This window comes from Hyperolius riggenbachi, chromosome 4 (genome assembly GCF_040937935.1).
Source record: "Hyperolius riggenbachi isolate aHypRig1 chromosome 4, aHypRig1.pri, whole genome shotgun sequence".
In the NCBI taxonomy this organism is placed as follows: domain Eukaryota; kingdom Metazoa; phylum Chordata; class Amphibia; order Anura; family Hyperoliidae; genus Hyperolius; species Hyperolius riggenbachi.
The window spans coordinates 424,829,236-424,846,501 of NC_090649.1; the positions used below are offsets into that span (position 1 = coordinate 424,829,236).

A 17,266-nucleotide genomic window follows, 5' to 3' on the forward strand; every position below is an offset into this window, starting at 1 on the left:
GGTCCAGAGGCTACACTCATCTTAGGTAAGTATGTGATTTTGTACACTTTTTAAAACCCCTCCCACCAGGACATACATATGCATCGCAGGTAACCTAGTCTGGTTGAAAAAAGACAAGTTTAACAAAAAAGGAAAACAAATAAATACAAAAAAATCCCACAATCCTGAACCCACACACATTCCAGTTATCCCAGTTGATCCAGGGGAAGACAACACATATTACAATAAGCCTTAAAAGGATAAAATGTATTTCCGACTCCAGATGGCAGTCAGATAAATCCCTGGATCAACCCTCCTGGGAATTACCTAATAATTATAGCTGTGGATGCCCTTCAGTGCAAGGAAATCATGCAAGCCATTTTTAAAGTAGGTCAGAAAACATTATTCACCTACTCCTTTTAAAATTTTGTCTCACCTGATAACTCGGGTGTACTGATGGAACTGAATTGACTGTTTGCACATGGGCTGTGATCAGACATTTGGAATACTGATAAACATTCATCTGAGAACAGCCCTACTTGATAGATGGAAATGGACATTCAAATTTTTAAATTTGGAAGTGCTATGTCCACTAAACAGCATTGTTGCCAAAGCTACAAAAAAAAATAAAAAAATCAGCATGTCTAGAAAATCATACCTGGCTGCATACTGAACAGGTAAAGTCTTGGTTATCATCTTAAAATGACTTTGCAGTGTTGCATACCACCTCAGTAGCAGTATCTGCTGCCACTATTCAGTACAGTCCTGATGATACCGGGTATTTGACTGTATTTTCTAGTATAAACTTACTTCCTCCTGCCCCTGCTTCACCTTCTTCCAATAGCATACCCCTTCTGCTTCTGCCACACCTCCCCTTATAAACCTCCTGTTTATGCCACAGCCTGACCTTTTCTCCAGTGCAGCAATAAAAATGCGTGTGATTTAAAGGCGGAAAAAATGAGGGGAAACGGACATGCATAGATGTTGTGCCATTTGCAAACACTTACCTAGGTGACTGTTCGCTGCCGAGAGGCTCCATCTGCTTGCAAATCAATCCGTTATAGACTCTGACTAGAGTAAGTCTGTGACCTTTGTTCTGGTGGTGCAGCGCACGCGCAGTATCTCAGATCCACCACTCTGTCAGCGCTCTCCGTGCCCTCATCTTGTGTGCGCACATCACATTGAGCTGTTCATGTGAAGGCACTGACTGAAAAACAGTGCATGCGTGGCACAACTATGGTAGATCCAGTTCGACGCCTCTGTGTTTGCAAATTTGCCGGCACCTATGTATGCCCTTTGCCCCCACCCCCCCACCCACCCCCTTCCTTTTTCGCACCGATATTCTTTTGATAAAAGAGCAGTAGAGTATACTTTTTTTTTTCAGCAAATAGTTGCATTTAAATTTATTGGTACATTATGCGTGTTATACCTATTTAAAACATATACAGGGGCGTATCTGGGTAATATAAGACAAAAAGACAAAAGACAAATAACATTTATATCGTGCTTTTCTCCTGGCGGACTCAAAGCGCCAGAGCTGCAGCCACTAGGGCTAGCTCTATAGGCAGTAGCAGTGTTAGGGAGACTTGCCAAAGGTCTCCTACTGAATAGGTGCTGGCTTACTGAACAGGCAGAGCCAAGATTCGAACCCTGGTCTCCTGCGTCAGAGGCAGAGCCCTTAACCATTACACCATCCAGCCACCAATATAGAGCCTATGGCAAACACTGAAATTGTACCCCTCCTCCCCCCCCCCCCCCTTCCCCTCTAATAACAGAATCCTTTCTAGCCCACATGTGTTATGGTTGCCTGTGTTTTTTGGCTCTGAATATTGCTGAAGTTACTTATTTGGAAATACCACTCCTTATTACCTCTCTGTCCTCTTTTCTAATACTAAGCCAAGTGCACCCTACACACATTAATTAAGTAGCCATGTTCCCTGGATAAAATAATCTGATCTGAGGTCTGAGTGATGGGGAGGCATGGGGGCTGGCATGGCACCCATGGTGCTTTGGCGCCCATGGCACGAGGCATGGCAGCACCCCTCTAGATACGCCTCTGAACACATACACATATGTACAGCAGCGTAGCTAATGAGCTATGGCCCCAGTGCAAGTTTTATATTGGTCCCCCAAGCATTCTATACAGAACAGTTGATACAGTGCATCACAACCTGCCAAGGACAACCACAGTGTCAGAGGTGCAAGAAGGGGATGGGGAAAAGTTTGTTAATGATAACTACTATTCAAAGCATCTACAGAAGTCATTATTATCACCACATGATCAATAAAGAGCTAATACTGGGTTTGAGGGAGAGCCCTGCTGGCCCAAGTGCTCCAGTGCGGTCGTAACTCAGCATCCGCTATTGCTACGCCATTGCCCAGATGGATATTAGCAGTTATTGTTGTATGTTATCAGTTGCCCGTAAACTTGTATACTTACCATTTGCATTCAGTTATTTTCGAATACAGTAAATGCAGTGCAGGAGACTTGGGCGCACAGGAAGCAACTTCGGCGCCATTAGAAGACGGAGCTGAAGTTACTTTTAAAACACAATAATTCGGCTTCCAGAATTATTTCATTCCCCATCATCCATGGTGGCCTGGAGGGGGAATAGTATTTACCATGGCCGGGAACTCGTGCAGCAGCAGGATCAGCCATACAACGGCTGTATCCTGCACCCAAGTCTTCCGCGCCGATTCCTCTCGTATGCGTTATTTTACCTCATATGCACTTACACAGACCCTGATCTTTACCTTTTGGACAAATCATATTCCCATAATCGAATGGATCCTGTTCGAACTGGATGAACTATACAGTTATTTTTTTTTGTTTTGCTGCATATGTACAGTATTTGTATAAGAAGTTTGTTGTTAAAATAAAATATCTGAATTAAGAGTGAAGTAATGTAAGTAATGAGTGAATAAGTAAGTGAATGCTGTCAGTTAAGACCTCTTGGATTAGGAGAAGATTTAACACTGCTGGCATAGCACCAGGCTCTTCTGTCTTCCGGGCTGCTGCATGTATTCTGGTATCTTGCACCAGAGATGTGAGAATTTTGAGATGATTATCAGCATTATTCAGATCAGCGGGCAGAAGATGGAAGTGTGCCAAGACCACTGGCACCGTTGGTTGGCTTGACAGTAAGCAGCCCTCTTATAAATGGAAGAGAACAGACTGTTTGCCAGAGAAATGCCATTATTTTGCATGCAACATTTTTTTTTAATGTATGAAAGTAGCGATTAGCTGAGAATACCCGATCTTTTCAGCATGATCATCCCTTTTCAAAATCATCGTATCAGCATGTTTGTGTGATTGACACATATGTAAAGTAGATGTGAGTCCTCTAGGCTAATGACTCACTTAAGCCTTGTTTCCATGCAGCGGGGCTCTGCGCGTCACTCCTGGCGGGGATTGGGCTTGCGATTCCATTCATGATACAGAAGCACCCCGAAATGCAGGCAACCATGCGTGGCGATTCAGCGCTGAATTGCCGCACATGGATTGAAGCGACAGACAGTAAAGTCTATGCACTGTCTGCTGCCCCTGCGATTGCATTTCCATAAGCGTGCCTGAAAGCGTGCTATATGGAAACGAGCCATACATACTGTATATGCGAGTCAGTGGAGCAGAAAAGATGGTGAAGCAAGTTTTGTTACTGGTAGAGGAGGGTAAGGATCTTGCACAAGTGATCCTGCTCTTGCCAGCTGGCTCCTGCTGTATCCATGCCCATCTCCTGCTACATGGTGTGCAGAGTGCACTGCTCAAGACTATCTGTGTCCCCTGGATTGTGGAGCGGAGTGTGCAAGCAGCAAGTCAGCGGTGCATTGATCAGCATTCTTCCTGTGTGGCAATCATCTTACGTCTATGACACCATCTAGTGGCGTCTTGAAACACAGCTCTATCATCCTTAGGCCACATCTGGCTATGGGGAGGGGGCTTATACATGAGTCCATTTTTTCCAGGTTTCTGATGGAAAAGTGGGTGCCTCGGCTTATAGGCGGTTCGGCTTATATGTGAGTATATACGGTAGTTACCCTGGTATAGCTGAGGTGACCTCTGACACAGGAACTAATTACATTTACATTTTCTGCCCTATAGTTGACTATTCAGAAAACCAATAAGAAAAATCATTCTATTTGACTTGCTGTTGTTTGCGCTTAGCAGTTAAATGGGATTTTGAAATAAACTGCTTATATACAAGCACAGCACTCTACAGTTAATGCTTAATAATGCCACAAAGCAGCCCTTATTCTTTAACCACTTGAGGACCTAGGGCTTTCTACCCCTTAAGGACCGGCCACTTTTTTTCCATTCAGACCACTGCAGCTTTCACGGTTTATTGCTCGCTCATACAACCTACCACCTAAATGAATTTTGGCTCCTTTTCGTGTCACTAATACAGCTTTCTTTTGGGGCTATTTGATTGCTCCTGCGATTTTTACTTTTTATTATATTCATCAAAAAAGACATGAATTTTGGCAAAAAAATGATTTTTTTAACTTTCTGTGCTGACATTTTTCAAATAAAGTAAAATTTCTGTATACATGCAGCGCGAACAATGTGGACAAACATGTTTTTGATTAAAAAAAACCCATTCAGTGTATATTTATTGGTTTGGGTAAAAGTTATAGCGTTTACAAACTATGGTGCAAAAAGTGAATTTTCCCATTTTCAAGCATCTCTGACTTTTCTGACCCCCTGCCATGTTTCATGAGGGGCTAGAATTCCAGGATAGTATAAATACCCCCAAAATGACCCCATTTTGGAAAGAAGACATCCCAAAGTATTCACTGAGAGGCATAGTGAGTTCATAGAAGATATTATTTTTTGTCACAAGTAAGCGGAAAATGACACTTTGTGAGGAAAAAAAAAAAAAAAAAAGTTTCCATTTCTTCTAACTTGCGACAAAAAAAAATGAAATCTGCCACGGACTCACCATGCCTCTCTCTGAATACCTTGAAGGGTCTACTTTCCAAAATGGGGTCATTTGTGGGGTGTGTTTACTGTCCTGACATTTTGGGGGGTGCTAAATTGTAAGCACCCCTGTAAAGCCTAAAGGTGCTCATTGGACTTTGGACCCCTTAGCGCAGTTAGGCTGCAAAAAAGTGCCACACATGTGGTATTGCCGTACTCAGGAGAAGTAGTATAATGTGTTTTGGGGTGTATTTTTACACATACCCATGCTGGGTGGGAGAAATATCTCTGTAAATGACAATTTGTTAATTTTTTTTACACACAATTGTCCATTTACAGAGATATTTCTCCCACTCAGCATGGGTATGTGTAAAAATACACCACAAAACACATTATACTACTTCTCCTGAGTACGGCGATACCACATGTGTGGCACTTTTTTGCACCCTAACTGCGCTAAAGGGCCCAAAGTCCAATGAGTACCTTTAGGATTTCACAGGTCATTTTGAGAAATTTCGTTTCAAGACTACTCCTCACGGTTTAGGGCCCCTAAAATGCCAGGGCAGTATAGGAACCCCACAAATGACCCCATTTTAGAAAGAAGACACCCCAAGGTATTCCGTTAGGAGTATGGCGAGTTCATAGAAGATTTTATTTTTTGTCACAAGTTAGCGGAAAATGACACTTTGTGAAAAAACACAATTAAAATCAATTTCCGCTAACTTTTGACAAAAAATAAAATCTTCTATGAACTCACCATACTCCTAACGGAATACCTTGGGGTGTCTTCTTTCTAAAATGGGGTCATTTGTGGGGTTCCTATACTGCCCTGGCATTTTAGGGGCCCTAAACCGTGAGGAGTAGTCTTGAAACGAAATTTCTCAAAATGACCTGTGAAATCCTAAAGGTACTCATTGGACTTTGGGCCCTTTAGCGCAGTTAGGGTGCAAAAAAGTGCCACACATGTGGTATCACCATACTCGGGAGAAGTAGTACAATGTGTTTTGAGGTGTATTTTTACACATACCCATGCTGGGTGGGAGAAATACCTCTGTAAATGGACAATTGTGTGTAAAAAAATCAAAAGATTGTCATTTACAGAGGTATTTCTCCCACCCAGCATGGGTATGTGTAAAAATACACCCCAAAACACATTGTACTACTTCTCCCGAGTACGGCGATACCACGTGTGGCACTTTTTTGCACCCTAACTGCACTAAGGGGCATAAAGTCCAATGAGTACCTTTAGGATTTCACAGGTCATTTTTGTTTCAAGACTACTCCTCACGGTTTAGGGCCCCTAAAATGCCAGGGCAGTATAGGAACCCCACTAATGACCCCATTTTAGAAAGAAGACACCCCAAGGTATTCCGTTAGGAGTATGGTGAGTTCATAGAAGTTTTTATTTTTTTGTCACAAGTTAGCGGAAATTGATTTTAATAGTTTTTTTTCACAAAGTGTCATTTTCCGCTAACTTGTGACAAAAAATAAAATCTTCTATGAACTCACCATACTCCGTACGGAATACCTTTGGGTGTCTTCTTTCTAGAATGGGGTCATTTGTGGGGTTCCTATACTGCCCTGGCATTTTAGGGGCCCTAAACCGTGAGGAGTAGTCTTGAAACCAAATGTCGCAAAATGACCTGTGAAATCCTAAAGGTACTCATTGGACTTTGGGCCCCTTAGCGTACTTAGGGTATAAAAAAGTGCCACACATGTGGTACCGCTGTACTCAGGAGAAGTAGTATAATGCGTTTTGGGGTGTATTTTTACACATACCCATGCTAAGTGGGAGAAATATCTCTGTAAATGACAATTGTTTGATTTTTTTACACACAATTGTCCATTTACATAGAAATTTCTCCCACCCAGCATGGGTATGTGTAAAAATACACCCCAAAACACATTATACTACTTTTCCTGAGTACGGCGGTACCACATGTGTGACACTTTTTTGCAGCCTAGGTGCGCTAAGGGGCCCAACGTCCTATTCACAGGTCATTTTGAAGCATTTGTTTTCTAGACTACTCCTCGCGGTTTAGGGCCCCTAAAATGCCAGGGCAGTATAGGAACCCCACAAGTGACCCCATTTTAGAAAGAAGACACCCCAAGGTATTCCGTTAGGTGTATGGCGAGTTCATAGAAGATTTTATTTTTTGTCACAAGTTAGTGAAAAATGACACTTTGTGAAAAAAAACCAATAAAAATTAATTTCCGCTAACTTTTGACAAAAAATAAAATCTTCTATGAACTCGTCATACACCTAACAGAATACCTTGGGGTGTCTTTTTTTCTAAAATGGGGTCACTTGTGGGGTTCCTATACCGCCCTGGCATTTTACAGGCCCAAAACCGTGAGTAGTCTGGAAACCAAATGTCTCAAAATGACTGTTCAGGGGTATAAGCATCTGCAAATTTTGATGACAGGTGGTCTATGAGGGGGTGAATTTTGTGGAACCGGTCATAAGCAGGGTGGCCTTTTAGATGACAGGTTGTATTGGGCCTGATCTGATGGATAGGAGTGCTAGGGGGGTGACAGGAGGTGATTGATGGGTGTCTCAGGGGGTGGTTAGAGGGGAAAATAGATGCAATCAATGCACTGGGGAGGTGATCGGAAGGGGGTCTGAGGGTTTGGCCGAGTGATCAGGAGCCCACACGGGGCAAATTGGGGCCTGATCTGATGGGTAGGTGTGCTAGGGGGTGACAGGAGGTGATTGATGGGTGTCTCAAGGTGTGATTAGAGGGGGGAATAGATGCAAGCAATGCACTGGCGAGGTGATCAGGGCTGGGGTCTGAGGGCATTCTGAGGGTGTGGGCGGGTGATTGAGTGCCCTAGGGGCAGATAGGGGTCTAATCTGATAGGTAGCAGTGACAGGGGGTGATTGATGAGTAATTAGTGGGTGTTTAGGGTAGAGAATAGATGGAAACACTGCGCTTGGGTGGTGATCTGATGTCGGATCTGCGGGCGATCTATTGGTGTGGGTGGGTGATCAGTTTGCCCGCAAGGGGCAGGTTAGGGGCTGATTGTTGGGTGGCAGTGACAGGGGGTGATTGATGGGTGATAGGTGATTGGCAGGTGATTGACAGGTGATCAGTGGGTTATTACAGGGAAGGACAGATGTAAATATTGCACTGGCGAATTGATAAGGGGGGGTCTGAGGGCAATCTGAGCGTGTAGGCGGGCGATTGGGTGCCCGCAAGGGGCAGATTAGGGTCTGATCTGATGGGTAACAGTGACAGGTGGTGATAGGGGGTGATTGATGGGTGATTGATGGGTAATTAGTGGGTGTTTAGAGGAGAGAATAGATGGAAACACTGCGCTTGGGTGGTGATCTGATGTCGGATCTGCGGGCGATCTATTGGTGTGGGTGGGTGATCAGATTGCCCGCAAGGGGCAGGTTAGGGGCTGATTGTTGGGTGGCAGTGACAGGGGGTGATTGATGGGTGATAGGTGATTGGCAGGTGATTGACAGGTGATCAGTGGGTTATTACAGGGAAGGACAGATGTAATTAATGCACTGGCGAATTGATAAGGGGGGGGGGTCAGAGGGCAATCTGAGCGTGTGGGCGGGTGATTGGGTGCCCGCAAGGGGCAGATTAGGGTCTGATCTGATAGGTAAAAGTGACAGGTGGTGATAGGGGGTGATTGATGGGTGATTGATGGGTAATTAGTGGGTGTTTAGAGAAGATAACAGATGTAAACGATACATTTGGGAGGTAATCTGACGGCGGGTTTGCGGGCGATCTAATGGTGTGGGTGGGTGATCAGATTGCCCGCAAGGGGCAGGTTAGGGGCTGATTGATGGGTGGCAGTGACAGGGGGTGATTGATGGGTGATAGGTGATTGGCAGGTGATTGACAGGTGATTGACAGGTGATCAGTGGGTTATTACAGGGAAGAACAGATGTAATTAATGCACTGGCGAATTGATAAGGGGGGGTCTGAGGGCAATCTGAGCGTGTAGGCGGGTGATTGGGTGCCCGCAAGGGGCAGATTAGGGTCTGATCTGATAGGTAACAGTGACAGGTGGTGATAGGGGGTGATTGATGGGTGATTGATGGGTAATTAGTGGGTGTTTAGAGGAGAGAATAGATGTAAACAATGGATTTGGGAGGTGATCTGATGTCGGATCTGTGGGCGATCTATTGGTGTGGGGGGGTGATCAGATTGCCCGCAAGGGGCAGGTTAGGGGCTGATTGATGGGTGGCAGTGACAGGGGGTGATTGACGGGTGATTGACAGGTGATCGACAGGTGATCAGGGGGATAGATGCATACAGTAAACAGGGGGGGGTGGTCTGGGGGGGGGGGTCTGGGGAGAATCTGAGGGGTGGGGGGTGATCAGGAGGGGGCAGGGAGCAGGGGGGGGGATAAAAAAAAAAATAGCGTTGACAGATAGTGACAGGGAGTGATTGATGGGTGATTAGGGGGGTGATTGGGTGCAAACAGGGGTCTGGGGGGTGGGCAGGGGGGGGTCTGATGGGTGCTGTGGGCGATCTGGGGCAGGGGGGGGAGAAATCAGTGTGCTTGGGTGCAGACTAGGGTGGCTGCAGCCTGCCCTGGTGGTCCCTCGGACACTGGGACCACCAGGGCAGGAGGCAGCCTGTATAATACACTTTGTAAACATTACAAAGTGTATTATACACTTTGTATGCGGCGATCGCGGGGTTAACATCCCGCCGGCGCTTCCGTATAGCCGGCGGGATGTTGCGGCGAGCGAGCGGTGACAGGCGCCGGCGGAGGATCGCGTCACGGATGACGCGATCGCTCCGCCCATGCCCTTAAATAGACCGCCGCCTCTGTGGGTGAGCCGGTCCTTAAGGGCTCCACTTCCCGGCCGCCTCTGTGCGTTAGGCGGTCGGGAAGTGGTTAAAGTGATCATACACAATTATGGACAGATTTAGCCTCTTTTATCAAACCTGCAATGATCTGATGGCCTTCACTTAAGCCTAGTGTACACTCTGAATGGTTCTGGACTGTAGTCTGTAAGTGCCACCTCTGCAAAGAATCTAGTGCGTCTACTGTGGCCTCCAATCCTACTCTATATGTCGATGAGAGATAAGACTAGGAGATCATCTCAGCTAAATGTGGGCCAATAACTTTGTTCTCCTATTTAACATGCCCTCTCCATTCCACTCTATCATGTACTGCACCATCAGCATTTCACCATAGCACCCTCTAGATTGTAAGCCTTTGGCAGGGCCCTCTCCCCTTGTGTATCTTACTTGATTGTGTGCACTTTACCCAGAATTTGGAACTGGTAATTTTTACCACTACCACTCCAGTTTATGATCTGGTATGTACTACTATCTGCATTGTGTTGTGTATCTTATTGCTATTACCTGTATTGTTGTATCTATGATTTGTTACCTGTATTGTTCTGTCACCCCAGTTATTATTGTCTGTAATCCTATTTATTGTACAGTGCTGCGTAATATGTTGGCGCTATATAAATCTAATAAATAATAATAAAATAATAATAGCTCGAATGTGGTGTGTCTGTACAGAACTCTGCTCCAAACTATCAAGCAAGGGTTCAATTGCCAGTCCCAGCAGGTGACAAACCTTATATCTGTGTACAAGGCTTTAACCCAATGAGATTCTTCCCCTAGATAAATGCAGCCCTCAAGCTCTTTTTGCAGCCAGTTTGTTTGCTTTGTCACTCCCCCACCCCCCTCATGCCCACTACTTCTGCCTAGCTCACCTCTTTCTCTCTACTTTGCCCCTGAAGACCCAATTTGCCCTTTTTACCACACCAGCTCTGGTGCATGGCTCCGTTTCACACTTGGCTCTACCTCTAGCTACGATCTGCTCACAGGCTCCAACCTGGCTGAGATTAATTGCTTCTCTGTGGTTTTTTTTTCTAGGCCCACAATTCTTTTCCACACTCTGCTCTGCCCCCTCCAGACCAAGACTTCCAAAATAGTTATGGGATTGGTATTGATAGACTGAAAATCGTTATAGGATTGGTAGTCATTTTTGTTGAGTGTAGAGTGGAGGATCAAAGGTTGCATCCATACTGCATCAAGGAAAAGCTTGCACTATGGCCTCAATTCACTAAGATCATGCTGGAGATAATAAGGCAAGAGAAAACTTACCTCCACATAAGAGAGAGTTATCGTATCTCTTCATTCCTTAAGTTACCTCCTCTGTAGTTGCCTCCTCTGTAGTTATTTTACCTCCTCTGTAGTTATTTTCACATGCAGTTAATAAACAGCCTGTCTTTAACTCTGGAGTTATTTTAAGGATTGAAGAGTTAACTTAAAGACAGAAGAGTTAACTTTAGGTTTGCCTGAGGTAAAATGTTTCCTGAATACTACATGCCTTATCACCATGGTAACAACTCTAGAAGAGTTATTAAAGACAGGAGATAAGCTTAGTGAATTGAGGCCAATGACTAAAAATGAGCAGTGTAAGGGTGGATAGTGTAATGGTTAAGGGCTCTGCCTCTGAAACAGGCAACCTGAGTTTGAATCTTGGCTCTTCCTGTTCAGAAAGCCAGCACCTACTAAGTAAGAAGTTCTTGGGCTAGACTCCCTAACACTGCTACTGCAGTAGGGTTGGGTATTTATAATTTCCCCCTGGTTGATTTTTAATTGTGGATTAATCAGTTATTTGCAGAACTTGACAAATATTGATCCATGTATATCCAGCTTTCAGAAAGGAAATAAGTTTACATCTGATTGGTCGCTAGGAGTTTTTTGGATCGTTCTGTGCAGGATGGTTGTATAAATACTGACTTTTTTTAGTGGCTCTGAACTTTTTTCCCTTTTTCCTTTCAGGGGAAAGACAATCTTCTAAACAGCATCACACAGAGAAAAATGAAGTATGAGGTATGTGATGATTTCCTAACAGTTCAATTTCAGCTAATTTGCATGACTTATTCAATCACGTTGATTTAGTATAAATATGTGAATTGATTTAAACGAAGTTGCAGAGGTGGTGGGAAAATTTTGCTTTCCCTCTTTTTAAGAGTCTCTCTGCCTCCACTCCTCTCCACACAGCTGTCACTGCTCGGTTCTCTGCTTAATTTAGTGGTCCGTCTTGTATTTTTGGTACACTTTTCTTGTGAGAAGTCCAGGCACTACCACACCAGTGATGATAGATATGGCAATGTGGCAGTTTTTAATGATATCAGATTTCTTTATTCTGTTCCTCACGCATATAGAGAAAACTTTATTTTATTTACGGCAAAGTGTGACTGTATTGCTAAATGTAATTTAATGGCATCCTCGTACTATCGGGAAACCTTTGCTCTGGTCTCAGTGTTGATGCACTGTAGACAAATGTTTTAGGTATGGATGGGCCAAAATTCACAGTGATTTTATCCTGAGGAGGGAGTCCACTGCAATAAAGTGAAACTGTATAGTAAGGGATTAGGAGTCAGACACATTTATTTTCTTTTAAAGTAACACTGAAGCAAACAAAAAGTTCACATGCTCACCTTCCTGGTCCTCTCTGGGCGAGCACGTCGATTAGAGCGCAGGAGATTTGGGCGCAGCCGGCGCCACCATAGACTGTAATAGGAATTACAACTGTAGAGGCGCACAGTGAGTTACTTTGGCGCCGTCAGAAGACGGAGCTGAAGTTACTTTTAAAACACTGTAATTCAGCTGCCAGCAATAGCTGGACGCCGAATTACATCATTCCCCACTATCCACGTGGACCTGAGTTACTACATAAATGATATTAACCACTTTGTCCTCCTTGACGTATTTATACGTCAAGGAGGACAGGTGCGCTTCCGTGGCCGATCGCGCGCGTGCACAGTCCAGGAATCAGTGAATCGGGCTATGGTGCCCGATCACTGATTCCTCTCCCCCCGCAGAAAAAGCAACAGCTTCTCTCGGAAGCTTCGCTTTTTCTAATTCCCATGTCCCTCTAAGCGTTTAAAACTATAATGGCCAAAAACTGAGAAATAATGAATTTTTTCCGTTTTTTTCTTATTCTTCCTGTTAAAATGCATTTACAGTAAAGTGGCTCTTAGCAAAATGTACCCCCTAAAGAAAGCCTAATTGGTGGCGGAAAAAACAAGATATAGATCAGTTAATTGTGATAAGTAGTGATAAAGTTATAGGCTAATGAATGGGAGGTGAACATTGCTCAGATGCATAAAGTGAAAACGACTGAGGGCTTAAGTGGGTAAACTCCCTGGCGGTGCATTTCTGTCTGGAATTAGGAGTCAAAAGCGGTACATTTTTTTTTCAAGAATTTTAGGCCTCCAATTCTTAAGTCCGAAAACTTATCAAACTATATCAGAATAAAAGCCTGGTAGACATTCTACACATAAATAAGACTAGAACACAAATTTGTTGAAATCATTAAATTTATGAATAAACTTAAAAAATTGTGAAACTGTACAAACAAGGCAGGCAGAGAGTAGTTAAAATCCAGGCAGCAGGTAAAGAAAATCCAGGCAGACATCGGTGCAGGCGGCAGGTGGAGAGTAGTCAAAATCAAGGCAGAGGTCAGTACATACGTCAAGGAGGAGAGTAGTCAAAATCCAGGCAGAGGTCGTACAGGTGGCAGGCAGAAAGTAGTCAAAATCCAGGCAGATGTCGGTGCAGGTGGCAGTTAGAGAGTGGTCAAAATCCAGGCAGACATCGGGGCAGGCAGAGAGAAGTCAAAATGTAGGCATAGGTCGGTGCAGGCGGCAGGTACACAGTAGTCAAAAACCAGGCAAAAATCGGTAACAGTAAGGCAGAAGCACTTAGCTCAGAAGCAGTTGGGAACCAAATGGCTACATTGTTCTTTGCTTTCAAATGAGCTTATGTGCCATCTCTGCCATGGCAGTCAGGTGACATGGGGAGAGATCAAATCTCTCTCTCTCTCTCTCTCTCTCTCTCTCTCTCTCTCTCTCACACTCTCACACTCTCACACACACACACTCTCACACACACACACTCTCACACTCTCACACTCTCACACACACACACACACACACACACACACACAACACACAACACACAACACACAACACACAACACACACACACACACAACACACACACACACAACACACACACTACACACACACACTACACACACACTACATACACACACACACACTCTTCTGTTCAGCAAGTGTCTGGGTCCACTTTAAGTCCCGCCCGCCACGCCACCCGACGTCACGCCGCCCATCCCGATTGTTCGCCGGTGATCCCCAGAAGAAGAGTGGAGATAAAGGGGATCCTGGTGGCCGCAGGGAGAAGCCTGGGACCCCTTGGCAGCGCTGATCGCACCGGGGCGATCGCTGCAATCGGACTGTTAGACAGCGACTATTTATGGTGTACAGTACTGCGATCTACGGCAGCGCTGCACTGAAGAGGATCCTGCCTATGAGAGAGGATCGCCCTGATTGGTTGGTGGGGGGAATAATAAAAAAATACACATTTTTATAAAAAAAAAAAAAAAAACATAAATTAATAAAAAAAACACATGCCAGCAGTGATCAGAGCCCACCAACAGAAATCTCTGTTGGTGGGCAGAAGGGGGGGGGGGCAATAAACATATGTGTGCAGTTGTATGGCTCTGCAGCGAGCTGATAAAGCTGCAGAGCACTGAATTGTAAAAAATAGCCTGGTCACTGGGAGGGGGAGGTGGAAGCCTGTGGTCCTTAAAGGGGCACTATGTCGAAAAATTGTAAAATGTAAAATATGTGCAAACATATACAAATAAGAAGTATGTTTTTTCCAGAGTAAAATGAGCCATACATTACTTTTCTCCCATGTTGCTGTCACTTACAGTAGGTAGTAGAAATCTGACAGAACTGACAGGTTTTGGACTAGACCATCTCTTCATAGGGGGTTGTCAGGTATGTATTTATTTTCAAAAACACTTAGTGAATGGCAGTTGCTCTGCCCAACTGCCAAAAAACTGTGTAGCGAGCAGGGAAGCTGGCCAGCATCACTATTTAAATCCTTTTTAGGGAATATCTTTATAAAGAATAAAGGTCATGCTGAGAATCCCCCATGTAGAGATGGACTAGTGCAAAATCTGTCGGTAATGTCAGATTTCTACTACCTACTGTAAGTGACAGCAACATAGGAGAAAAGTAATTTATGGCTCATTTTACTCTGGAAAAATGTACTTCTTATTTGTCTATGTTTTCACATATTTTAAATTTTACAATCTTTCACCATAGTGCCCCTTTAAGTGGTTAACATTAGTGCCAATAGCTGCACCCAAATTGTTCATTTACCACAGGTGCCCAAATTTCCGTTTTTACTATCAACAGTGCAAATGTGGAAATCCACTTAGGCCTCTTGCACACTGCAAGCGATTCAGATTCAGATTCCGCTTTTTAATCAGTTTTTACATCCGATTCAGAATCTGATTTGCAGTTTGCTCCCTGCACACTGCAAATCGGAATCTGAATCTGATGTAAAAACTGATTAAAAAGCGGAATCTGAATCGGAATTGCGTGCAGTGTGCAAGAGGCCTAATGTACACTGGTGGAATACTAATTATTCCATTTTGATTACACCATCTGTGCATGTGTGAGGTTATCTGCAAAACATGCATGGCTGGAGTTGAAGGTTGGTTTGGATAATATCAGCATGGAGTCTGGTCTAGCATCTTCATCTTTTGCAACTTTTCCCTCTAACTAGCAGACTTGTAATGCCCTCATGCAAGGAGAAGATGTCTGTTTCTGTGTCCATTTCCTGGTCAGCTACAAGACAAGATAGGATGGCAGATGCCCACCAACACTGCAACTGTTTTTTGCTCTGTGTATTCTGAACACTGCTAATGAGAAAATTCTTAGGGAAAGTTTAGTTTATGAGATTATTATATAGAGACTGTTGAGTAACAAAGCTTGTGACATAGGACAGTACTCTCTGACTATAGTACTCTTTGACTATTACTCAGTCTGCTTGAGGCCCACAGAGAAATGGATAGAGAGCTTGTGACTAGGGATGATCGATGAGATGCAATTTTTTCCGAAATTATGCAAATTTTTATGCAAATGTATGCAGTTTGAAAACGGACCAATCATTTTAAACCCAGGTTTAAATTGATTGGTCCATTTTCAAACTGCATATATTTGCATAAATTTGCATCAACTCGGAACAATGTGCATACCTGTGATCATCCCTACTTGTGACATAGGACTGTACTCTCTGACTATAGTACTCTCTATTACTCAGTCTGCTTGAGGCCCACAGAGAAATAGTTAGCGAGCTTTTGACATAGGACTGTACTCTCTGATTATAGTACTCTCTGACTATTACCCAGTCTGCTTGCTCACAGAGAAATGGTTAGTGACAGCTCACACTACTTTGTTCTGGGGGGAAAGGGGGTGCGAACTATCCTCCTTACTGTCTGTTGGCTGTATGTGGGTAGGTTTTGCTGTTTAGCAAAGCAGATATTTCTGAAAGGAGAATGTTATACAAACTCTAGAAAGGAGCAGACAAAACTAGCAAACAGCAGAAATGGAGAACAACAGGTCTTTGCTAAGAACTTTGACTTTGGTTTATGATATCAGCCAAGGTGGATTCTGATTGGTCCATTTGCAAGCGGCCTGAATTTGCATACAACATTTGTATAATCCTGCATGAAATCTGAATGATTTGTATCTCATTGACCATTTCTAATATCTACAGGTACATTGACTTAGAAAGCAGAACTTTCACATTTACAGGCAGTTAGAATTAGTAACTGCCATTCAGGAAATACTTTTTAATACAAAGAAAACCCCGAGAATCTCTCATGAGGAGATGGACTAGTCTTAAAAATCTTGGTTCTGTCAGATTTTAACTGCTTACTTTTTTCGCTATAGTGGTCCTTTAAAAACAATGGCAGCCTATAGTAATTGTATATACTAGAAGAAAGATGTAATTATGCATGAACACACTACTGCCAGTACACAGTTAAACTGCACAGTTAGCAAGCTACACCTGCTCCATTCAACAGCTGATTTGCCAGAAATCCTATATAGCAACCGAAGGTTGTAAATACACACGGACCCAGAAGCACCTGTGGGTGGTGGCTTAGTGTAGGCGTTGGCTTAATGTGGGTGTGGGCTTACTGCAGTGGCAGATTAGAGTGGGTGGTGGCTTCCTGTGTATGGCTGCTTAGTGAGGCGATTGTGGTATGCGCATGCAGCTGCGCCTCTGTGCATACGTAGTGTGGGTGTCACAGTTATGGGTAGTGGCTTAGTGCACCATTTGTGGTGTATGTGCTGCATTCATGGTTCTTTTTCACAGTAACATGAGATTGTAATTCATTCTCATTTATATTCGCTCTCCACAATGTGTGTCCACTCTTAAATGAAATAAAGGAACTCTCTGTTAATGGGAAATATAGGGAATGGGTTGAACCTGCTGTCCAAAAAAAAAGCTTACAGTTTAAGGGGATGATAGACACCATAAGTACC

The 17,266-nt window shown here is 43.8% G+C and overlaps 1 protein-coding gene across 6 annotated transcripts in view; it reads left to right on the forward strand.

The window, feature by feature from the left end:
- Positions 1–17,266, forward strand: part of KIF16B (kinesin family member 16B) — a 635,015-nt gene that overhangs the window by 432,428 nt on the left and 185,321 nt on the right. For all 6 annotated transcript variants that reach the window (XR_011019462.1, XM_068232451.1, XM_068232454.1 and 3 more), the window contains one exon: positions 11,674–11,724. Coding sequence is in view for 5 of the 6 variants with exons in the window: in XM_068232451.1 (XP_068088552.1) it covers positions 11,674–11,724 (51 nt within the window). In the remaining variant the exon portion in view is untranslated. The remainder of the gene's footprint in view (positions 1–11,673; positions 11,725–17,266) is intronic.